This window comes from Sceloporus occidentalis, unplaced genomic scaffold (assembly GCF_023333645.1).
Source record: "Sceloporus occidentalis isolate IW3139 unplaced genomic scaffold, rSceOcc1.0.p SCAF_526, whole genome shotgun sequence".
Taxonomy (NCBI): Eukaryota; Metazoa; Chordata; class Lepidosauria; order Squamata; family Phrynosomatidae; genus Sceloporus; species Sceloporus occidentalis.
This window is the reverse complement of record NW_028317506.1, coordinates 70,703-96,600: the sequence shown is the minus strand read 5'-3', so window position 1 is coordinate 96,600 and position 25,898 is coordinate 70,703. Positions and strand designations below refer to the sequence as shown.

At 42.2% G+C, this 25,898-nt stretch overlaps 1 protein-coding gene across 1 annotated transcript; it reads right to left on the bottom strand.

Moving 5' to 3' along the window:
* Positions 1 to 1,372: 1,372 nt before the first annotated feature.
* Positions 1,373 to 25,898, bottom strand: LOC149271402 (BTB/POZ domain-containing protein 19-like). Its single transcript, XM_089507478.1, has 8 exons — positions 25,789 to 25,898; positions 19,505 to 19,733; positions 16,969 to 17,022; positions 6,496 to 6,555; positions 4,284 to 4,352; positions 2,869 to 3,000; positions 1,592 to 1,717; positions 1,373 to 1,507 (listed from the first exon to the last, which is right to left on the bottom strand). The coding sequence occupies exons 1-8, from the start codon at positions 25,896 to 25,898 to the stop codon at positions 1,373 to 1,375; spliced, it is 915 nt and encodes a 304-aa protein (XP_089363604.1).

The following is a 25,898-nucleotide window of genomic DNA, read 5'->3' as shown; positions in this document are numbered from 1 at the left end:
CTTGGTCTCTTGCTGTTGCTAAAACAAAGCACAAACTATAGAGCTGCAGCACCAGTACTAATAAGATTAGCTGAACTATACGCTAGTAGTAATTATTTAATATTATTACTTTTATTTATAGCTAATTTAATTAACTATTAAGACAAGAAAGAATTATAGAATTATTGATATTACTGATTTTAGATTAGACACTAGTAGATGTCTTGAATGTCTACAGTACACTCTACACTAGTATACTATTACTAACTATAACTGACAAATATATATATAATTTTATAATGAATTCAATTATTAATTATATTAATTAATATTACTGATTTTAAATTAGACACTAGTAGATGAATGTCTACAGTACACTCTACACTAGTATACTATAGAATATATATATATATATGACTGACAAATATATATATATATAATAATGAACTATTAAATTATAGATTCTATTAAATTATTATTTATAAATTCTATTTAATTTATTTAAGCGGGACAGGCAATAGGCACTAGTGCCAGCCCAGGGCAAGGGCACCCCAGTGCCACTGAGGCACTGGGTGCACTGTCAACTCAACAGCACTTACACTACAGTTGATGACAAATTAAATAAAAAAAATTAAATTAATCAAATTATTATTATTAATTATATTAAGTAGCACTGAAGTGAGGATGAAGTACACTGTGAGAAATGGCAGGCTAAGGCTTACCAGTCTCACACAGAACAGAACAATCTCTCTCTGTAACGCTCGGATGCAGCACAGCAGTGTTGCCAAAGCAGTCACAGCGAAAAATGAATGGATCTCTCAGGCAAGCTCTGGTCTTATAAAGGCGCCTTCAGAATTCAAAAAACAGCAGCACAGGCATTGGACGAGACCCTTAGCGTGACGTCACAAGAGTGAGCTGATTGGACAGACGAGATCAGCTCACTCCTGTTTGAAATTTTGGCGGCTGCGCGGCAAAAACGAAGACGATCACGAAGAATCTTCGATTCTTCGTGGTTGTGAGTCTTCGTCTTCTCCTACGTTTTGCCGGCACTGTATTCTCTTCGGCGTGTCTTCGGAACGAACAAAAAAACGGCCTCTTCGTGCTCGTTTTCATGTTCGCCCGAAGACGAATGCGCAAGTCTAATTTTTAACAAATAGTGCATAAAAGAAAAAAGGTATACTTTATTATATAAAGAACTCCAGGCAACGCAGACAACCCGTAAACGTTTCAGATACAGATAATAAAATATTTTTAATATGTCCTTAGAAATATATCCCTTTAATTCCATTTGATGATGTGTTTTTGGATAACTATTTACATCAGAAGTAGTCGGGGTACAGGCAGAGCAGAGACGAATTGCGACTGGTAGGCAGCAGAGCTGACACTTATATCGTCATTTGGAAGGCGTTTCTAGGTAGCGATGATGTTCTCTTACGATTGTTCCCTTCCGTCGGTGGAATAGATGTGGCTGCATTTCACTGACCTTCTTCAGGGCGTGAAATTTCCAAGCCTGCGCGATTTGGCTCCCCTGCAAGACAAAAAAGTGAATTGTTACCAAAGAACCCTTCCTACAAGGCGGCCGATGGAGTTTAAGGAGTTTTAGGCCTCGGACCGGTATTAGTTCATCCTTGCGGTTTTCTCTTTCCAGAGCGGTCAGCTCGTCTGGAGAAAGAAGAAAGAGACGGAGCTCCCTCACCACGTCCATTGCAACGACAGAGATGGGAAGATCAAGAACAACCTGAAAGTGAAACACAACAGCCTTAATAATAAATAAATGTTAAAAAAGCACTTAGTTACAGTTTTTTTTCCACTAAATCTTCAAATTTCCCAACTAGATTTAGGGAAAAAGCACCGAAGCTGGGGAGGTAGAGCGTTACTCAAACCGGCAGCGTTATCGTGCACGCTCACCATTCTCCGCCATATGCATTCTCCGGGGTCCCAGAATGAAATCGGGACCCAGGGATTGCGGTCAAGAAGAAGAAATGGCGGCTCGTTTACCAGCTATGGTTCATATGTACGAGCTGCTGATTATTTTAATAACCACTTATCTTTTCGAGTGCGTTGGATGTTTCTTTCTTAACTAATGGGACAAAAGATTAAATATTCTCCAAACGAGAACTTCAATGTCTTCAAAAAATCTCTCACACGGTACGAAAAAAAAGACATCTTCTGTTCCAAGAGATACAGTTAATTGGAGAAAATTAATTTATGGGACTTATTTGCGAGTTTCATTGACACCCAAACCTGTTTTACAGGCGCCTGCTGAGCCTGAACTCCCACCCAGGGAAATGCCTTGGGGCGGCCGACATCAGGATACGCTGAGAGACGCGCATGTTCTACATCGGGCTTTGAAAAACACTGTGTAAAACTCACGATAATGGAAAGAGAAACCGTGCTCTGCTTAGGGGAGAAAGGTCCTAAATTATCTATGTCCCACAGACTTTTTAAAGCGGGATACCAAGAGAAAACAGAGAAGTCATCACTCCAGCCATCAAATACACTTTAATGCATATGAAAGCTGCGTGGCCCCTTTAAATTATCATGGTGGCGCCCTTACAAATGCATGGGGGAGGGGGGTTCTGCAGAATCCCCCAAAAGTATTTGCCCCTTTCCCTACCCCTCCGTTATTTGCCATACAGGAGAAGGCATCTCTTGACATGAACTACTTGCCATCAATTAGCTCTATTGAGACCTCTTGTGCGCGCATGGACAGCACTCCCACTGAGTTGGAATGTTCTGATGCAGCTCTGGAGCTGCAGCTTCTCCTTCGGTTAAGTATTTTCTTTGTTTTCAGGTTAAGTGAATGTACGATGAATGCTTTCATGTGCGTTCATGGTTCCGGGGGCTGCCGTTTAACGACTGCCACCCATGGATCGGATGCACACTCACCGAGCTAACGTGGGCCCATTCCCGCACGGCCTGAATAAGTGGGACTTCATCAATAGTCAGACGGTTACTCTGTAGGACGCTCTGAAGCCCGAGGTCCGAGAGCTCCCGGAAACTCTGTGTCTTAATGACTTCCTGTGAGAATATGACGGGATTTACTATTAAAAGCAGCAATCCCATGTGGAAGCGCTCAGGCCGGATCCTCGCCTCATCATCACACACAAAGCATCCTGTTTGCGTCTGACCCCAGGGGAGCCAACAAGGAACAGAGAATTAACGTTCAAGACCAAGGAGATCTTTTAGATACAATTCTAAACACAGTCTCTTTCCTTATGTTCGGTGATACATTATTCATCTGCGTCCTTTCAACCTTCAACTAAAAATACATCATAATGTATTATTGCGTCTATATTCTAATACTAGAGGGCCAGGGGCTTAGATGTAACTTAAAGAACTTTTACTTTACTGAGAGAGTGGTAGATCAGTGGAACAGCCTCCCAGCAGAAGCGGTAGAGGCTAATGCGGTGGGGTAATTTAAACATGCATGGGGTAGGCATATGACTCCTGAATCTAAGACGAGACCGACGGCTGATTAAGGTTTGAGGTTTCTTTACAGCAGGAAAAACGGGCGACTAGATGGAGCTGAATGGGTCTGATCTGCCGGCAAATGTTTCTATGTTAAGAATGTCCTAAAAAATGAAAAGTTCACCCCATACAAGCACGGAGTGTATAGTGTATTATATTAAATAATACAGGGAGCAGGGCAGGGGCAACATATAGATTAAGGACACCCGGCTTGTATGGGTGTCATTTCCCTTGGATATTAACCCCCGGTGAATGGGTTAAGTGACATAGAAGGAAGGGTGACAGCAGATGGGAGCTGCCTTCATCACAATACAAAGTATCGGCTCGGGTTAACAAAGCACCCGACACAATGCCGAGGGCAGCTCGCCCAGACCGCCGGAGCACAGCCTGCCTTTAAGGAGGGGGTCCCTGCGACCCTCACAGCTTCCCTATTACTAATCTGTCATGCGGACGGAGCCTCAGAGCACCTGCAGGGGCGGCTGCCGGGAGGCAGCTCGGATTCTTTATTTGGGGAGCAGGTCTGATACGTGCCCCCAACGAAAGGGCCATAACCTGGGAATGCATAACAAGAAACATACAAGGGCTACACAATGCGCTACGGAAACGGTTGGCGCTATAGATATATATATATATAATATTATTATTGTTATTATTAATAATAATAATAATTAATAATATATGCTAATGTATAATGCAAAATTAAGCGTAGAGGTCATAACCCTTCTGATGCCACAGAGGTGGGCATTACTATACTATCCGTTTATTAAATATATATATATATATATATATAAGCAATTTTGAGGGGAAATCAAAGGAGAGGATATATTACGCACCACTGTATGTCGTTCAATGAACGATAAGCACTTCTTCCTCAAGTCGCTTTGTCCATAAGTGACGGCAGCCTGCAAAAAAAACACCACAACAATAAGACACATGGGGCCAGTGGGCCAGAGAAACACCATCTGAGAGGTGTAGTGGGTAAGTGGAACAGTGTGCCAACAGAGGTGGTAGAGGCCAATACAGTAATGGAATTTAAACAGGCGTATGGCTACCCAGAACCTAAGACAAGACCACCGACCAAGGTTTGGCAGATGGTTCTGATCTGCTGTCAAGTTTCTCTCTATGTGGGGAGGAAACATCCAATATTAGTCCTTTTGTCCTCCACTGACATTGTGACCATACATCTGCTAGTATTTTGGGTGGCGCAACGTGCCGTGATAAGTGTCCTGTACTATCCGGCTACTTGATTTCTTCGCTCGTATGATCCTGGGGGGGGGGGGCGAATGACTATTTTGCACGGCTGATCCGCTCAGGTTCGTCAGGCAGGGTGCAGGAGAGGCTCTTTAAGGATTAGCTGAGCATGGGGTATGCCTCTTAGGAAGGAATACGCACTTAGTAAATGTTCCTTCTTTCTGTGACCTCCTCGAATCAGCGCAAAAAGAAAAATGGTAAAGATCCGCTACGTGGACAGCAGGGGTATAAGCAGATCCAGCGATGCCCTTGGCGCATGATGCTGAATAAACACCCCCAGATGAAGGTTCTCCACTTGAAATATATTACTCATAATAATCAGCTTGGACCTTTTGGAGGCAGGGAGGTCATGCCAAGTTGTCTGTGCAGTAAGACATGGACCTGCGAGTCCTGCTGATGAACACGCTACATTAGAAAGGGGCGCTTCAAATGTAGGACCCTGAGACGGTCACATACTTTCAAAGGGAATAGCAAATAGTTTTAGAAATAATCTATAATCATTGCTGTTAATTACCATAATAATGCAGACACTGCGCTGTTTTGGTTGACCTCAGCTGACAACGAGACGTAAATGTCAATGAAAGTAGAACGCTCGATAATTACAGTCGGAATTATTTGAATGGGAGGATTTTTTTATCCTTTAGCATAAAATACAGCACCGGATACAGTACAAAAACCTGGTTTTATCTCATTCTGTTCTAATAAACTCCCCTTATCTGGAGGCGGCCATTGTTATCAGTCATGTGATATTTTGGGTGACTTTCCTGGTTCAAACACCACACTGAGCTGATGCTTTATGGCAATGAAGTCTGTGCCTCCATAGGCTTTCATCAGTCAGAGTGTCCGACTGGGTGATTAAGACTGAGCTATTCTATTGTTAACCACAGTCAGGGTGTCTGCAAAAACTAAAAAAGAGTGCAATGATTTTGGAAATGTATTTTTAAACTGATACTGTCGCTTCACATAAAATCAAACTAAAATGGACAACTATGTCGTGTTTTGGAGGAAAAATATGGGGACATTTTTTTTTTCAAGGTTTAAGTGAAATTTCTAGGGGGTGTCTACTAATAATGTAGCGGCGGGATCAATACTTTACTGAATGCGTTGTACAGTTTAAGAATATATATATATATAAACAAAACCACTTATTTTTACAACTATTCACGGGAAGACAAATATCACATGACATCAGCAAGAGGGCCTCCAAAGAGAATCGCCCCCCAGGGCCCTTCAAACTTGGCGTCTGCAGGAGGTCAGAAGACAGAGGTGGAGGAGAGGGCCGGAGATGTGAAATGAGCAGATCTGGAGCAACCAGCGGTGCCGGTTGGGTCTGTATTATTATTTGTCATTTTGTGTCCTTGACCTATAGGCATTTCTTAATATATTAACCCTTTAAGAGCATATTGTGAAGATTCTATGTAGTGATTTGCCAAAGGTGGCTCTAATAGCGGTCCTTAATCTTGAATTTAGTCACGTGCATTCAAGCAGGGATATCAACCATCATATACTGGGAAAGCAGCAACTGGGAGTCTTAGATTTGATCCCAGCGGTGTAGAATAGGAGTCATCCGCGACCCTGAGAATTTACCCCTTCATCCTGAGATTGGAGCAATTACCCTGAGACTCCAACCGTGAGAGTCCCCAGGTATGCTTATAGGGGCAGAATAAGTATAAACCCTGCATGGGAGCGGCCGACCGCCATATGCCGGTAACCTGGCTTCATAAACTCGTAATGAAAATTAAACTATTTTACCAAACCCGTGTACTCTTTGGGTTTAATTCATTTGCTCCCCACCTGTAAGGCTTCACAGGCCAGCTCCACCGTCAGCGTCTTACTGATGAACTCCACGCACAGCTGCAGAAACAAAGAGCGAGAAGCACTGAGCGCGGTGATCATGGAGACAGAGGAGCGGACATGAGGACAGACATACGGACAGATACAGAGCTGCTGAACCACGAAAACAACCCCCATACCTCCCAACCCGTACCCCCCCCCCCCCCCCGGCAAAATCGGGACCTCAGGAATCCCACTGACCCGCCGGGCTCTACCTCTGTCCTGAAACGCAAGAGGTAGTGCTCGGCAGGACAGAATGGCAAAATCGGGACAGTCTCGTGGAAAGCGGGACAGTTCGGAGGCATGAACTACTGCTATGTATAAAGGGGCAGGGGGAAGCCGAGTTCACATGTCTCCTGCAGGCAGAGGGGATCGCAGGGCAGTTATAACGGGACAATAACATATCTCATATATTCATTCATTTATTTAACATATCCACAGACATTTTAACCCGACGTTCTATAGACATTACGCGCGTTGACGGTGTGAGCCTCTCTGCTGTTTTCTATCACACCCCCGCGCCCACCTGCGCTTAAGCAGGGGATATTTTCAAGTACATGAGATACAACCGGGACCCGAGATCAGTTTAACGGGAAGAAGAGAGGCCATAAGGTCTGGCTGCTAATATTGATTTCATAATAAAATCGGCTTTCCATAGAACCGTCGGTTTAATTTACCTCAAGTTGTTTTCCTTTAACTAACCTAGTTAACACTTTTTGCCACAATCCATTCTAATTACTCAATTCCGAGGTCCGAACCCTGCCCTTCCTGGCCCTTTGACCCTGACAGCTGTTCTTAGTCTACCAAAACTGAACATTCCACATTATCATCTTTTAACAGATCAAAGCCACGATCTCTCGTTTACTGCTCCGCACATCGAACGCGAGATTTATTCTTTGGATTGGAGGCATTTGCATAGTCAAAATTCTTCACCGCCATCTCACTAATTTAATTACGTTTTCTCTCCGGCCATCAAGGTTCCTCGTAAGGGTTGGGCCTTCATAACGTATAGCGAAGTTGTGCAATGAAATAGTTTAGTGAATAAGCAAAAAGATGGCTTAATAAGTTCTACAAAAATGAAATATCAGTAAACATTATTAGTCGACCCAACGTTGGGTATAAGAAAAGCCAAATATTCTTCTAGTCGGTAATTCTTCCACCAGTTTCCCGTTTTTTTCTTACTTGTTACATTTCCCTTACCAAAAAATTACTGCAGTTTTTCTGAAGTAATACTGCAGTTTTTTGGACATGAAAAAACTGCAATACTGCACTTTTACTGCAGTATTACTGCACATTTACTGCAGTTTTACTGCATTTGTACTTCACTGTACTGCAGTTATTTTTGTACGGAAGTACAAATGCAATAAAGCTGCAGTACATTGAAGCACAACTGTAGGTTTGCAGTATGAAAAAAAACTGCAGTAAATGTGCAGTAATACTGCAGGAAAGTGCAGTATTGTAGTTATTTCATGTCCAAAAAACTGCAGTATTACTTCAGAAAAACTGCAGTAATTTTTTCCTAAGGGATGTAGGTGGAGTAGTGGCAATTTTCAGCTTTGTATAAATGTACATTTATCTTATTAGTGAATAACATTTATCTTGTTAGTGAATAACATAAGGTGAGTACTGCGCCAAATTACTGTGAAATGGTAATGGGTGGGTGGGACGTGGTCTTTCCGTTGCGCCCCTCGCCTGGAGCATGAATTTCTGGTCACTTCAGGTGAAATTGGAACAGGATATTTTTTTTTGTTTGTTGGACGTTAAGGCTTAGAATTTTTTTTTCCCCGGTCTGAATATATCGCATTATAAAACTACTTTTACAAGCACAGAAAAAAGACATCCAAAATGTTAAAATAAATAATTTTATATATATATATATATATATATATATAAATATATATATATAAAAAGAGTTGGCACCATCAGTGGATTTTTTGGGTACGGCAGATTTAATTAGCTTCAATAATACCAAAATACTATCTATATATATATATATTCTGATTTTAATACGATTCAATATTCTTTTGGGGTACGTCCCCACAGCAAAGGGCTGCGGAATAAGTGCATATCGTGATGTTTCTTCACGTGACATTTTTGGTGATCATTCCTTTAAAATGTAATAACATTTGGGGATGGAACTTGGTATCTACGGTCTGCAGTAACAATCTATGCTTCGTCCCTTTTATCGCGGAGGATCGCAGTCTGTAAGAAGTAACTCCTAGAAAGTGGCAGCGAGAACCGCGTGGGGATGGGGAAGGAGTTGGAAAGTCTTGTGATTCCTCTTGTGTAGAAAATTCATTATCCGGAGTTCCCCGTGGATCGCCCAGCAGAAGAAACAGTTGTGCTGTTAAAATTAGCCCGGTCATGACAGCTGGCGTGAGTCATGCATGCGGTGTGTATGTGTGTGTGTGTGCGCGCATGGCGTGTGATGCTGGGGATTTATACACATCACCCATCTGATATCACGAAGGGCCCCGTTAAACTCACATGGGAGCAATTTGAGTCCCGTGATGTGGCTCCGGCACCATTACACAGCCTGCTGGCTCATCAAGCACTCGAATTCTGAGGTGCCACTCTGCACTTTTACATTAACCCTTTAGCAGAGCTGGCTTTATTATAATACAGCACGTTGTCCATCCTGTGGGGATTGACATATACATGGTAAGGGCCCAGTGTGGATTCCGAATCTTGGTCGTTCACGCGTAGTTAGGAGGAGGACCTTCTAGGACCACACGGGAAACACCAAAGCGTTTTCCAGTCCAGCCTTGGTCGAAAAGTCTTCTATTTCTTCAAGTCTGCCGTATAAAGAGGCCAAAAACTATTTTGAGTAGGTGGAGGCTCGCTCTTCTAACGCCGCTCCTCCATCTCTTTCGGACACAGCTTGGGGGTTTATTCACTAAGGATGAAGAGTGCAGGAGACCAAGCTTCTACTATGAGATGATGAGTGAGGATGACGCCGTGTAATGAATAGTTAAATCAGTGACATTTCTCTCTCGGAGGAGAGAAAGAGTTAAATCCATAAAGAGATTCAACCAAGTACATGAGAGAAGTATATATATTAAGAGAAGAGATGTGATGACATGAGATCACAATCTAAAATAAGATGGTCAGAGGGTCAGATGTAGTATGAGAAACTCTATGGCACTGAGATGGGGGTCGATACGTGGAACAGCCCCACAACACAAGTGGCAGAGGTCCCGTATATAACACAAGATGAAGGGCTGAATAAGATTTGAGGTTTTGAAAGTTGGGGAAAAATGGCCAGACAAGACCGGCTGAATTGTCCTAACCTCCAATCAATCTGTGTCGTACGTGGCGCTTGTGCCAGGGACGCGGGGCAGTCTGGATCCTGTCTACGATGTATCGCTCATAACGATACAAACGGAAAGAGTTAATTTCTAGAAAATAAATTATATTTTGTAAGCTAGAACACATTTGATTGGAGACTGCAGACATATGTAGCATACAACACGGGACAGACGGGTAGGATATCATATGTTCCATATTTCTTTAACAGCACAAAGGGCACCGTCTAATGCCTCGCAGCTGGAAGTAAAATAAAACAAGGGATATTCTCATGGGGAAGCAGGAATCCCCCTCTACTTCCTCGTGACTTCAAAGCCTCTTTGGTCTCTGGCTGACCTCCAGAAAGGCATCCGGGCTCTGAGAACTCTAACTGAAAGTCTGCAAGCCATGATGTCATTAGAACAACCCTAACCCTTAATGATTCGCAGCCGCTGAATGCTGAAACAGAATAAGAATTAGTCCTTAAAAGAAGTCCACGCAGCCAAGTGAAGACTATCGCATGATTCTAGCATCATCAATGGCTTAAGCGGGGTGAAGACGATGACCCAACGCCCTGCAGAGGTTGTGAACTACACCGCTAACAATGGCGAGCCAGCCAACATAAACATAATTTTCTATAGTATAACGATGTGCTTTGTCTTTTGGTTTTTTTTCTAGTTTTTTTTCACATCTGCCCATCAGCCGCTAGCCTTCCAACAGGCTGGCCGAGCATCATGAGATTTACTGTCAGTAAAATGGCAGTAAATACAGAGCGTTGGCATTTTCAAAAAATGTTCATTTCTCATCTCTGTGAATTCTTGTTCGAAGTTCTCCTGAATTACTGAATTCGACCTTTCGCCCCCCAACAAATGTCACAGCAACCTAAGTTCCCGTTAGAACTACCCTTTTGGAATAATTTCCAAAAAGTAAAATGTATGCCGCGCCGTGCCTGACAAGATGTGTTTATTTATTCCAAGACAGATTGTTTTTGTGATGGAATAGACAGGTCGTCGGTAGTGAGTCACAGCCTACGAAGGAACGAGGAAACCTGTAAGTCAATCGAAAGGCTTCATCGAACCACATTGCCTGCTGGTGGCCCTGGGGACATTAGTGATTCATGAAGGCTGGTATGACCAGGTGCGATCTGAACTTGGAAAGTCAGCTCGCTGCTTCGAATTGTCCACGAGAAGTAAAAAAAAAACAAACAAAAAAAAACAACGAACTTCTTAATGCCAAAAGCAATTGGATTTCTTACCGGATAGACATTACCTATACTAAAGTTAAACAAATAACCCAGAATTTCTGTGCTCACTAGAAAGACCTTTTTTGAAAGTATTAACAGCCAAAACCAGGTCACTTGGAAGTGCATTCCGCATATTAACTGCCTGGACTGCATAAAACCGAAACCAAAAAAAAACAAAAAACTTTTCTAAACAAAAAAATCTATTTTCTTCTAACTATGTTTGTTAATTTCAATATTCCAGTCGTCGCGTATGGCTGGTCACCAAGCCTGTGAAAAGTTTTCTCCCCAGAGAAAGAAGAAATAGACCTGGAGATCCAGGGAGAGAGGCTTCAGCCGGAGACTCTGGGTCGAGCTTGGAGAGAGGGCTAGGTACAAATAATATATGTGGATCCAACATGGATGGAATGGATCTGGGCTGCTATTTAAAGGGACAGTTTAGTGCCCCTAACACTCCCACTACAGAAGAGTGCAAATTAAAGTAACCCTAACCCTCTGTGAGTAAATTGCCAGGGATTCCATGGCTTTTTTTTTTTATAAGCGGTAAACACTTTCATTAACATTCAATGGATTACTTTTTGGAAGAATACATATTACTCACAGTACTCATAGAGGGTTACTCACCGAGTAATTTAATTAATATTCTATTGATTGCAGGAGAAGACAAGGGAACTGATTCATTGGACAGGTTCCCCGGATCAGTAAACAGAACCATCTTCTATCTGACTATTGACATATTTACGGCCGATCAGCTATCCGCTTCTTACTGTTTAAACCTTCATTTATGATCCGTTTTGTAACGTCAGAGCGCGCCGTCGGATATTTATTTTTGTGCTCTCCTGGCGTAAAGATCCTTCCCCCCCTTATATTTCTATTCCTATATTTTAAATGGACCGCGTCTTTCCCATTGTCCCTTATCCCGGCTCTCAAGATAAAGGCAGATCATGTGCTATTAATAGGCGGATAGGAAATGACAGCTCGCTGGGAAGGCGTCTTGTGCCAGAATTTGCACAGCTGTTGATAAGACCATGAAATACAATAACTTCCTTTAGGCCAGAACCCAAAACCCGGTCTAACGGATGCTGCGAGTGTTACTGCGGTAGCTGAATCTGTTTCCCGAGAGCTCAAAAGTAATAAAGAAAACGTCAGGAAGACATCATCGGTGTGATCTATACATGTACAAAACGGAAAGCCAACGGATCACAGACTAATAATAAAGTCCAACAACTAAAGGCACAGTTAGAAATGGAACATCTTCTTCAAGATAACATAAATCCATTTGTATTGATCAATGTAAAAATTATTTATAGGGCTGGATCAGCTAAATGCATACTAAATGACGTTCAAGATCACGTTCTTCTAATCCATCGGTAATTGGTATATTTTGTCTTTAAATAAAATTTATTTATAGGGCTGGATCAGCTAAATGCATAATAAATGACGTTCAAGATCACTTCTTCTAATCTATCGGTAATTGGTATATTTTGTCTTTATATCCCTTTAGCAGCGCTGCGGTTGTCTCATTAGAAAACGCATTTTGTTAATAAAAATAATGTTATGAATTTGGTACAAAATCTGCTAGCAAGTAGCAAATGCGTAGGTCGCATATGCTTTGTTTAAAGGGACCCTCCAGCCCCCAGTGTCTCCTTTAATTTTTCCCATCCCCAACTCCTTGGCTACTTCAAGCAGAAAGTATGGAATGTATTTACTAAGCAGTCGAATGTGCATTCTTCGTTGGTGGGGTTGTATGGGACATCATGATGCCCTTTAAACGTCTATGCTATCTCCATAGAGATGTGACTTCTCTGTTGCTGAATAGATGTGTAGCTCCGGTGTGAACCAACAATAGACGTTCTGAAACAGAATATCTTTTGCTTCTTACATTTCATTAACAGAATGTAAAGCTCAAACCCTGTGTCGTACTGTTTCTCCTTTACCTTCCTTTTAGGTAATAGTTGGGCAATAATTTATTGGGTCACTAATTGCTTTTACATATTGCCATCTCCATAACCTCTTGAACGGTCAACAAACGCAGTTTTTTTTAGTGTGTTCGCCGATTGAGAAATATATTACTACACGTGGCTTCATTGAGAAATACACATCAGGTCACAGAAGCATCCTCAGGTCCTTGCAAAACCAAAATTACCGGTACCTCTCCTTAACTTCACCTCTGACCAGATGCCCTCAGGGTTAGTTCTGCTTCGGGCAAAAATTTACCCTGCTGCCCAAGGCATGTAGTTGCCAATAGCCCCGATTTTGCCAGGAAAGTCCTAACAGTTGGCTTATGTCCTTGCAATGCGCTGTACCTGGTTAGGGTCACAACTGTTAATACTACTGGAAGGCGCGAAGCCCAAATCAAAAATGTCACATTACCAGTTGTTCAACATGGATAGAGCACAGCATGACATCACGCCGAACATATTACAGGCATGTACAGGTATGTGATGCACCCCTGCATTAAAATACGTATCACCCTCAATGTCTAACCGCAGAAGCAGCAGTCGTAATTAGATAAGAGCTTTTTGGCCACTGAGAATTCTCCTCCTTTGATATATACTCCCCTCATTTACTTTGATTAACCCTTTTAAGTAGTAAATGTAGACAATGCACCCAATAGTGGACCTCGTCGCCCCGTCCAGAGGCTGGCTCGGTGCGACCATCATATATTACTGTCTTTGGGGGGGTTTTTGCCCTGCTGTGTCTGTAAACGGATGACCAGGTGCGGCTTCCCCATGAAGCTCCATCTGGGGTTTCTGTTCATCCTCTCGATTTTTTTAAATGTTGTGTTAAAGCAGCTGCTCCTGCTAACATCTTGTTTAACTCTATAATGACCAGTGATTCCGGCTTAGGGTGGCCTATAAGTTCTTAATAGGAAAATATATTCTAAATGCAAGAGTAGCTCGCCATTGTATTTTTAAAGGGGAGATTCCATCATTTTTTGTTTTATTACTAGAATCAGATTAAAAATGTATTTAAAAATTATTGTGCTGTTATATATAGCGCCATCATATTCTGCAGAGCTGTACAATGGATAAACAGTAAGAAATCAACAGAAACAAGGGGTATAGCGATACATAGGCGGCAACACAGACATTTAGAGGGACCACACAGCTGTCATATGTAGGGGGATATGTTACTGTATACAGCGCTGGGGGGAATATTACTGTATACAGCGCTGGGGGAATATTACTGTATACAGCGCTGGGGGCTATTACTGTATAGAGAGCTAGAGGATATTATTGTATACAGTGCTGGGGGGGTTATGAGTATGACTGTATACAGCCCTGGGGGTTATTACCATTTACAGCACTAGGAGTTATTACAGTATACAGTGTTGGGGTTCTTACTATATACAGTTCTGGGGGTTATTATTACTGTATACAGCACTGGAAAATATTACAGTATACAGACCTGGGGGTTATAACTGTATACAGCGCTGGGGGGATATAACTGTATACAGCACTGGGAAATATAACAGTATACAACACTGGGTTTAAGGCTCTCGTGGTAATACTGCTACCCAGGGCTTTTTGCTACCCGGTGTATCTTAAAGCAGAGCTTGACAGTCATAATCTAGTATTGCCCCAGAGGCTGGGTCAGCATTCTGGGAGTTGAAGCCCAGCGTTCAGCGGACCAGGCCCATGAATACACTTTGTGACGCTTGCAGGAGTCACTTCTTTATAGTATCAAACAGATTCCTTTCATCTTAAGGTCATGTTTCAAGTGACATAAATGTCTTTGAAATTAACCGAAGAGAAACTATACATCCTAATCCTAAAACAGGGTGGAGGCGAAAGATAATGAAGGAACTTTTTGTTACACCCGCCTCGTACTGACCATGCGGCATCAGGCGTGGGGTTTTTACAGTGTCCTGTATAACATAGAGATGAAAGAGACGAAATCCTGAGTACGCTTCACCAAACTGTGTAAATATAACACTGAGAAAGTAACAGGACAAACCAGATCTTAATGACCCAAATATTAAAAATACATTGACGGGAAAACGCTTCAATTGCGCATGCACACTCTTCATTTTTTTTGTGGTGCCCCCGCCAAATGTATCTCTAGATACCTCTAGTTTCTGTCGAATCCTTATATTATAGACTACTTGTTATGCCCTGTTTACCTATTGTACAGCTCTGCAGAATATGATGGCGCTATATAAAACAATAAATAATAATAATTTGCCGCTTTCCTCACCCCCAGTGCAGGAAATGTCTTTGGCCCAAAAAAATATTTTGTTGCTCCTGACAGCCAGTCGGAATATCACTTAATTAATTTAAAGTGACATTTGAGGTTTCAGGAATTTCACTGATGACATAGAAATATGCGAAGAATTCCTTTTATTAGGCCGGGTGCCGCATGTAAGAACACCCAGCACCCATACGGACACCACCGACCTGAACCTGAAACACAAACAGCCCTAACGTTCCTGCTACGTTCTCTGAAAGAGGGGGTACAACTCGAAAAATGAGTGAATTTCTAAGAAAATAATCCAATTGATTTTTAAGGAGACAGCGTCGTGTGTTGAACAGTAAATAAAAACAATAAAAAAAACTCCCACTGCAATTTCCATTAACTTATCTCTGCCCTATTAATAAGTCGCTGATTGTTGTTGACTGGTTCAGGCAGCCTTTGGAGGGCGGAAGAAGGAGAAGGGAAAAAAGTTTAGAACAAGAAATATATCAGACAATTTCTGGCTCAGCCACAGGCTGCCACCAATCTTAGCTGCCACGAGTCAGACTTTTGAATAAAATATCTTGAAAAAAAATCCCCAAACCCCCATAAACTTTACAAAGTTTCGATAAATGGCTGCACAAATGCTAAAAGCTGTGATGGGAACAGCTGGCCCTGTCAGTCATGGTGTATTATTTTTCCAGCACTCCTGTCCTATTCATGTAAAGTTTTATGCAAATGTTGCATGAGAAATGCGGCTACTCAGTGAACCAAACAGGACCCTATTCACGTCAACACCTTGGATAAACATTAAAAAGGAGAGGGACCAGTGACGACAATGTTTCTTTAACAAACACTACATAGAACGATGGAATAAATGGAAAATTATATAAATTTGCTTTATAATTATTTGTTCATTAAAAAATCTATACTACGAGGGAGCATAGTAGGCAACGTGAGGCCCAATGTTTATGTGGTCCCATTGTCTCGTCATCTGTGTACCGGGGAACCCTCTAGGTCTGACTCGGAGTCTCCGAGTAAAGCTCTGCTTCCTGGGTCTCGGAGTCGATTTCTGTCTTCTCTGGTCAGGGGCGTGGCATTTGGCCATGCCCACTCTCCCCAACTTCTCTCCTACTTCAAACCAGCTAAATGTTGACCACCCCCCTTCGCAAAGCCGCTCCCCAAGAAGATGGAGAGCTCCGGGCAGCCTACCTTGTGATGGTCATCAGGCCACTTAAGGAGACATTTTAAAGAGGAACAGTGTGTTAAAACTATGTGCTTTTAGTATTTTTAGTGCAATTGTTTTGGAGATCATTGGTGGAAAAGCTGAATACTTGAAAAACCAGCATTTCAACTCGTCTCATCTCTCTTACTTCTTGTCACGCTAACCTTACAGAGGCTGTTAGAATGATGAACTTTCTGGATGAACAGAAATAATCACGTAGACCCTCACGGTATACGTAGAAGGCGGGGGTTCCGATACATATATATTGCATATTGCATATATTACATATATATTGCTTATTGTGATCTGTAAACTTCATTACATCTAAAATGTGGGCTGATCCGCTTCAAGACGTCTTGTTTATGGTTTTACACTTTTTAAATTCCATTAACCTTCAGGATGACCAAAAACATTCGTACAACCACTAACAGTCCTTACAAAAGTAAAATGATTCCCCTCTAGAAACATTTCTCATCGCACCCAATTGTGCTCCAGGCTCCATATTTACCTTTCTCAGATCATCCAGACCATACTCGACAGCTGAGGTTAGAACCTCCAGCGCCTGAAGAGAACAAAAGAATGAGTGTTACCCGCATTCACCTCTGAACCTGACAATTACCCCTCACCAGACAGCCTGAAACACAGCATTCCGCCTCTGGAACAGCTACCCTTTACACATTAAGGAAGGAGGTCATCCATCAACCAGCCGACTTACCTGCCACAATCCACATTACATTATAGCAGTAGGTTCATGAAGGGTAGATACACACTTATAACAAAAAGTATTTATGTGATGTAACGTTCTTTAACCACTCATTTTGTAGAGTAAAAGGGAAGAAAAAGACAGAATGGCAAATGAGAGATGCAGATCTGGATTTGGGGGTGGGTAGAGAGGCAGATATGGATTTTAGGTGGCGATTGGGAGTAAAAGCAGATCAGGATGTTCAAAGTCAACGTCTACAGGATATAATTAAAAGGCATCTTTAATGCAGATTCTGATTAAGGTAACATGTTTCTAGACATTCTAAAAGTACTTTAAAGTTACGCTCCAGCCTTTGTATGAACCTTAATGCATAGGATAGCTGGGAGTTAACTCATCATTGACATAGTGTATATTTTTTGGTTCACACAGTGTTGCTGTTGGCCGCATCGTTTTTACCAACGCTGCGTTTCCTACACTTTACACCGATCAAGTTCCACTGGAGGACATCTCAACACGGTTCTGAAGTTCAGAAACAACACCTATTCCATTGAGGATTATAAACCACCTCTATGACAATAACATTTTAAACACTATAATTATATTATATATATGAACACTTATTAGTAGCTGGACTGCTTTGCTGACATATACAGTACATGACTGGTTGGAAACAAGTTCAATACAAACATAAAGATATACCGTGTATACACGTTTCAGCCAAAATGGCCTTCATCAGGGCTATCAGATAGCCTGCTATTTGTTAGGGCTGATGAAGGCCATTTTGGCCGAAATGTTGTCTTGATAAACTTATTTTTGTCTGGTCATGAGCCTGCGTGGTCTATCTTTATATTTTCTTATAATCTGTTGCATTGATTGCACCTCAAATCAATAATTCCATAGACTTCATTATTGATTATTGGTGTGCGGCTAACAATTTCTGTCCGCCTGCAAACCAATTTAATGTCTGGAGAGGTAGGAATGTTGCTTATACTGAGTAAGGATCACACAGAGACTGAGCCTTAGTCTGAGTTGTTAAAGTTTGTAGGCGAGATGTCTTGTCTGCTGTATGCATGTCGCCATCACAGGGTTTCACAAGACAGAAGCCGGGGCTTCCTCTCTTACTGGATTTGAAGAAGGGTCCTGCACATGAACGATGCGTCACAGTGTATTTATATATACAGACAAACGTACTCGACTGCATATCATTCATTGAGTAATCCTAGAAGAGACGTGAACAACATCGCTTCCTGTACCCGGCACCAAACGGGAAGATGGAAAGTGCAACAAGAACACACAAAGTGACAAAAGACACCGGAGGAAGAGATGGATGTAGTGCTTATTACAAAATATGTTATTGAGGTTGCGTCCTAACTGTGTAGGGTTTGGTAAGGCTGAAGGCTAGGCGACCATGCATTGTCTGCACTTTAAAACAAACGCTAAGGATTCTGCTTATCTACAGAATGTACAGCTTCTGACTTGTATGAGTTTTAGAGTCTTAATTTCTCCTGATTCGCTATTGGACCAAGTGAAAACAAAAACCACCAATGTACGTGAAATAGATTACAAATCATAAACTTTCTGTCAATTGTCTACACTCCCCATGCCTCTCAACTGTCACACTTTCCACTGGACAGTCCCGACTTTGCCACTCTATCCTGCCGAGCTCTACCTCTGTCCAGTAGAGCCCGGCGAGAAAGAGGGATTCGGGGCCGCGGTCCCAATTTCTGCTCACACGGTAGCCATGCCAGTTTGAGTGACACTCAAGCCCCATCCCCAATCCCCAGGGGTAGAAGTTGGGAGGAAGGCTCACATATAAATAAGTCTTAAAGGTGTCTTCAATAAACAGGGAGTTTGCAGTTGGCAGTGAGGTCAGTGAGCTAGAATATCCAAAGAGCCAAACCCGAGTGACGTTCTCCTTCGAGAAGCCCTGAGCTGGCCCTGCACAATGCAAAGCAAATCAGTGAGATGACTCAAGACATTCATTATGCATTAGGCGGCTCGCTTCAGAAGCTCTCTGGAGTTGGCCCTTCGCAACCGACAGCGAAGTCAGAGGGTCGGAATGCTAAACAATTAATATTTCGAATACATCTTTCTGCTGAGCTGGACCACAACACTGATTCAGACCTTTCCTTTATGATAAAATCTGATTTTCCTTTACCTGGTTCTTTTGATTTTCTGCTAATTATTTTCAATACTGAATATATAATTAGTACAATTATTATGAACAAGCAAATTGGTTATTTAAAAACTAAAAGTAAATTTAAAATTTAAACTAAATTAGTTGAATTATATATTAGTTTAGTGGCTGATTATTGAAGGAACAGTAATTTTCGATACTTACAATGACATTGTTGAGTGTCACACTGTTGGTGTAAAGGAACTCCAGGACTGCCAAGAAGACCTCGGGATGCATATCTGCCAAAACAAAGGGGACCTGCAGCTCCTGCGAGGATTTAGTCGCTTGTAGTTGTTTGCTGAACATGCCTTGGAAGACCTTGCAACGACACGCCAGAATACATCGGTGAGCGTGGACCACCTGCCGCTCCTTACCCACCACAAACGTTACATCACTGTGAAGAGAGGGAGCTATGAGTGGTCCCACCAGGGGAGAGCTGTCACCTTCTAGAAACCCTTAATCGGGGCTGGATAAATTTCAGTGGAATGGGAAATTATAAAAGTAAAGTGTTGGAAGTTTTAAATCATCAGCGGTAAGAAAAAAAAGACATATCTACTAACTAAATAGTCACTGTATACTGACCTTGTCCCTAAAAAAATCCGGAATAACCAAAGTAAGGGGAGATTTCCTCTTAAAAACAAAACTCTTTTTTACCCATAAAGCACAAACATGTTTTTTACTAAAATGGTTCTGCAATGAACCAATGAAAAACATTGTAAATGTATTTCCACCTACCACCACACCTGAGAGTTCTATGGGTTTGACCCGGAGTCTCCGAGTGAAGCCCTGCTTCGGTGGGTCAGTTTTTTCTTTTCCCGGGGAATTTGGCCACGTCTTATTCCCACCCATGTTCCGCCTATTCCCCGCCCATTTTTCCTGCCCAGCTCCTTCCCACTAACTGTGCTGCTATGTGCAGCTATCTCCACCCCCTTCTGTCAGCCACGCCCCCTGAAAGCTCCCAGGTATGCCTAGCACCTATAAAACATCATGTAAGGACCATTAATGGTCTCTAACCCCTCTGCCCCGTGGTCTGTCTTGATTTCTTGCTTATACCTGTCTCTCAGGGAAACAAGTGGTACTTCAGTAAGAAGCACTGCTCTTCAACTGCTCATCGACTGCTCATACCAGCAGCTACCACCAGTTTCCTGCACCAAAATAACCAAACAACTAACTTTGAAGGTTATCTTGAAACCTTCACAATTGTGAGTTTAGAGCATTATTTTCTGTACCGCACTTCCTGTGGTCGTCCTAAATTAGAATTTTAAAACCAATAACTTTCAGATTTACCTGTCTCAGCAAGTAAAGAACAAACTGGGGTATTATATATATATGATATTGATTTTTTGCCACTTTTTAAGGGGTGATTGTTTACAGCGCTGTTCAATACACAGGAGACGGTTAAATAAATAATATCACTAGACTCATACAGCACATGACAGCGTGTCTAAAATAGGTTATCGTCACAACGTAATGTAAAATAAAAATAATCTTATGATCAGGTTGTTTTTTTCTAGGAAAAAATTGTGTCTTAAAAAGGGAAGTATGACTTTAAAAACATTTCATAGGCAACATGGTTCCCTTTTCTTAGAGTAAAAAAACTAGAGATATGATACAATTATTAATAGTATTGTTCTGATTAAAGGTGCTGTTCCACTAAGACAAAATATTGAGCTCTCTAGCATCTTAAATCAATATAAATCTTTACGGATCTTTCGTTCCATTCTTTCCTTTGAAGTTTTTTATCACATAAAAAACAAAACAAGCATTTTATGAGCTTTCTTTCAGTTTTATGGCAACAACCTTCTAGAGTCTGCTTTTGTTACATGATAATCATTCCATGTAAAATGACGTACACCATTAAATGATTATTTTTGAAGATTCTGGACATTCAACAGTAGTTGGGATATTTTAAAAAAAAAGTGTTAAATTAAGCAGAGAAGGTGGTATTTGATAGCCGTTAAGAACCAGTATCTTCTCCATAGACGTGCAGACTAGATGAGCCGAATGCTTCTTATCTGTCTTGGAACTCTATGCTTCTGTGTTTCGGTACATTATATGGATGATATTGCTGTGCCATCCAACCTTGAAAAGTCCTTCAACTCTACTCTGCTTCATATAAAATTGGATTTCCTGAAAATGTTCTCGCATACATAGAATCTTTCTCCCAAAGCAATTATAAAACATCCAGTCTCACGTCTGATTTTTTTTCCAGGGGGATTAAGCTGCTACGTTCTCCTAATCTTTTCATTTAAACCGTGTGGCCCTGTTCATACAGCTAGGCATACTGAGGCTGCCTACAAGCAGGTGACAAAACAGTGTTACCACCGAGGCACCACACCGTTCTATGTAATTTCATTATCACGGATCGGTGATATTTTGTACGTTTGCAGCACGGAGCACAATTTGATTCAGTGAAAGCTTTGGATGCATCTGGCAAAAATCCTTCCGTTATATCTGAAAATGGGAGGCTTATGGACACAATGGGTGAAGAATAGCAAGAAAGGAGGTGGAGGGTCTGTGGGAGTGGGTGGGGCTATAATTTAACCACACCCACATCACCAACTTCTACACTCTAGGTCAATCCAGCACTGGATGGTAACAAAAAATGGGTCACAGATCTCTAATTTCAGATTACTGCATAAGTGTTTAGACCCTTCGATCAACCAATGGCCAATTAGCCTCAAACTGTGAAGTCAGACTATTCTCAGGGGTAATTTTCCAAAACAAAAGGTGTTGGGTCACCCAATCACAGCGCAGCCATCACATAGTGCTGTGTAGGCTTAGGGTTTCCGCTTGATCAGCAATGTACTCTAGCCTAGACTGAACAGGCCTGGGCCTAGAACGGCAGGTTCTTGGGGGGTGGCAGACCCCCACCACAAAACCCACGGGGCAGGTTGTTGTTGCTGATCTTCCCAACCATCCCATTTTCACTATGGAGGCCTATGTGTCGACACAGGCCTCCTTAGTCTGCATTCAAAGGTGACACAGAGTGCTGGGCTATGACATCATATTCCGGCGCTCTGTAGTGAGGATGGTGGCTGTGATCCACACAAATGTCCCTTTTTAACTGGGAAGCGGTGTGGGGGGTAATATTTATGTTCTTTACGTGTAACCCTTGTCAGGACCCAGGCAGTGGGCATGATTTGACCCCCTGCTGAGTCCTTGTTTTGTTGACTTTATTGTTATCTGATTTTACCGTCAACATGAAACCGGCCCTAAATAGACAATGCATATCTTCAGCTTTTACCATGCCCTTTAGGTTGAATACGTTAAGAAAAGGCTAAAAATAATGTCAAAAAATAAATAAAAATCTCGTTCTCACAATTACCCACCGCAGCAGCCTTTATCCCAACACCATCGAGGCGAAACGTTAAAGTGAGTTTTCGGAGGCTGTGCGAAGACACGGACATGAAAGTATGTCAGCAGAATGTGCGAAGCAGGTGGAAAAATCTGCTTGTTTGTTGCTTTCATTTAGACTAAGATTTCAGAGAAATCCAACCACAGAGATGATTGTTGTGAGAGCGACAAACAACGGCGGAGGAGGAGAGACAACCGCCTGGGATTTAAATAGCTGCCCTTATTAACCCTTTCCCTATATGCCCCTGTCCTAGGGTTTTTTTTTATAAATGAACTAGTGCAAACAGGTTTATGTATTTTTCGTACAGCTGTTTGGAATCGCCCGTCCTGTGAGTCCTGCATCAGTTATAAAACAAGTTGGGGAATTACTTTCATGATTTACTTCTTCTCTGCCGACGTATCGGTTAAGTATCATCCTATTTTTCCAACTTCTACCCATTTTCAGAACACAAAGCGACACCCTTTTTGCAGACGGTTTTGGGGGGTTATATGTAAAGGTGTTGCAAGCAGCACCACATTCTAGCCTCGGCTCGTACCTTCGAACCTCCAGCGAATCAGGGCGCTGGGGGAGGAGCTTAGGAGGTAGAGTGTCTGTGCAAAACGGGGACGTTTTAAAGCATGGGATCAACGTACTTCCTCTTTTATTTCGTTACGCTCATAAATAGTTGTATTAATAAGACATCTAAAAACGGCAACAAAATATTCAAATAAGGGTATTCAAATAACTTTCTGATGGTTACTTTTCCATTGAAAGGAAATTCAATTTGGGTTACAATGTTCTTTGAACATAAATCATTAACAGTAACATTTTAATCACTGTAGGGGCCAATGGAGGTCACACACGACCGTCATTGCAACACATGGATCATTCAAAATTATTACCATTACTAACTCCATCTCCGTCACCTTTAGATATGACTATGGGGATGTAGGGCATAGACCCCACCCCCAATGCATTTACAAAGGGGACACCATGATAATTTAAAGGGACTTCTCAGCTACCATATGCATTAAAGTGTATCTGATGGTAGAAGTGTTCTTTTAAGGGTTATTTGCATAGCCTCTAACAGAGTGCAATTAATAATTGGAACAGTACCATTAATATGAAAAAACATAAATCAAGACAAGAAAAACAGGGGTTAAATGCCCCCCCCCAAGAAACTGGTCTCACCATACGGTATTTTTTTTCCACATTCACGTGTTTCTGTCCTCACGTCATTCCAGATATTTGCATGGGTTATTGTTGGAAATATGCAAAGCTGGTCCCGTTCTTTCCGAAACACAAACATCCGCTGTCGTAACACATCTAATATCTTTCAAACCACAGGATGCTAGCAAGTGCTCCAGGTGTATGCAGTTCAGAGAAACTGGGTCGCAGCGCAAAGAGGGGGAACGTCAAATTATCAGAATGCCCCCTTCCCAAAAGGTGTTTACTGCCAGTGAGGGCACCTCAGGGCTCCCTGCTGCCACAGCCATGACTGTTTGGGCAAATGGGGCATCAATTAGGCTGACCAACAGCGTTGCATCGATAGCTATTCAGGGAGGTCTCCCCCTAAGGACATTTACACTCCACCCCGGCCCACTCTCATCAACCTTCTTATTGGCCCCACCTTGACCACCCCAGATACCACCCCATTTTACCAGATCTGTTTGGTGCCAAACCATGTGCCATGCTATTACTGTATTCTGAGCTTTCTTAAATTTGAGTTTGTACTCCACGTGACTCGCCCAATGAGTATCATCATTTAACTGTATCCCTGTATGTGATTGGCTGCATGGACAGAAGCACAGTGGATCTGCTGTAGACTGACTACTTTTTATCCTGTGACATACCAGGCATGTCATTGGTCCTCTAGGGACATATTTTCCTCCCTGGTAAGTCATTGGTCACAAAGGGGTTAAATGGGATCTCCCATAGAAAAATAAAGTACAGCGCAGAATACAGCATTGTGTACAGCAGGACACCATTGTTGTCAGTCATGATATTTTGGGTGACTTTCCCTGCTCAGACACCACACTGAGCTGATTCTTTATGGTAATGCTAGTGAAGTAAGTTCCTCCCTAGACTTCTAGTCAGTGTCCCTTTAGGTGATTCAGACTGAGTCGTTCTAATGTTTGTCACAGTCGGTATGATAAGGAGTCGGGGTGTTTGTCTAGTAGATTGGGGCTCAGATAACAGCGAGGACTCATACAAATTGCTGATATGCAGGGGCAGGTTGGAAATATTCAGCCCAGGGGCGCTAAGCCCAAACTAGAGGCCCGGTAGTATGTTTTCCCAAAACATTTGGCTACCTATAGCAAGGACAACAATGCTCAATGCACACAACCCAGTCCTGTCCTATATAAATAGACTGCTTAAAAAAGACCACAGAAAGGATCCAGTCAATGTAAATGGTACCTAAAGCAATTGACACTCTTCAAACCCTGGTGACTGGGTGATTTGTAACTACTAGCAGGGACTCAAACTATTCCAGTCAGAGCAGCCCAGGGGCCCGGCCCCTCGGCCCTTCTTACCAGTTCTGGGATGAACTAGTAATTGTTTGAATGCTGATATGCTTAAATTATCGCCCTTTTTGTCGCTTTTAGAAGCAGAATTACCTATTGCCACTGCTAGGCCACCTAGGCCCTGTTTTTAATTAAAAAAGAAAACATTGAAGTTATGTCATGTTTAAGGTTAACACCTCGCAGCCAAGATACGGCTGAGCTTCATGTGAGTAGACGCTCACAAACCCAGCTGTTGTCTAAAAAATTTGCATATTACAGACAAAAAAACAACAACTTTACTTTTTGTTCACTTTTCCATGAAATCTGCAGCCTCTGGCATCCCAGAAATCACAGACTACAACTCCCACAATGCTCACAAAAGTTCCCAAGGAGTCACGACAGCTACAACCCTTCATCGTCAGTCACAGGGCGCTGACAATTCCCATCATGCACAGCCATCTGCAACATGGTTAAACTTGGTGTGGCTGATATTGGCTGATAATTAGATTTTCGCATGTTTTTCCCTCTCTGGCACCAACAACCATTCCCCTTAAAAACTAACCGGTGAACTTTGCTTTCCCGGTCAGTGACAGCGCAGTCGGACTCACCTGAACTGGGGGTCGTTAATCAGCCCTCTGAGTGCGGCCGGGAGACACGAGTTATCCCCCAGTAGTGTTGCTGGGCTTCCCAGCTTCGCCTTGGCCGCAGAGTGAGCCAT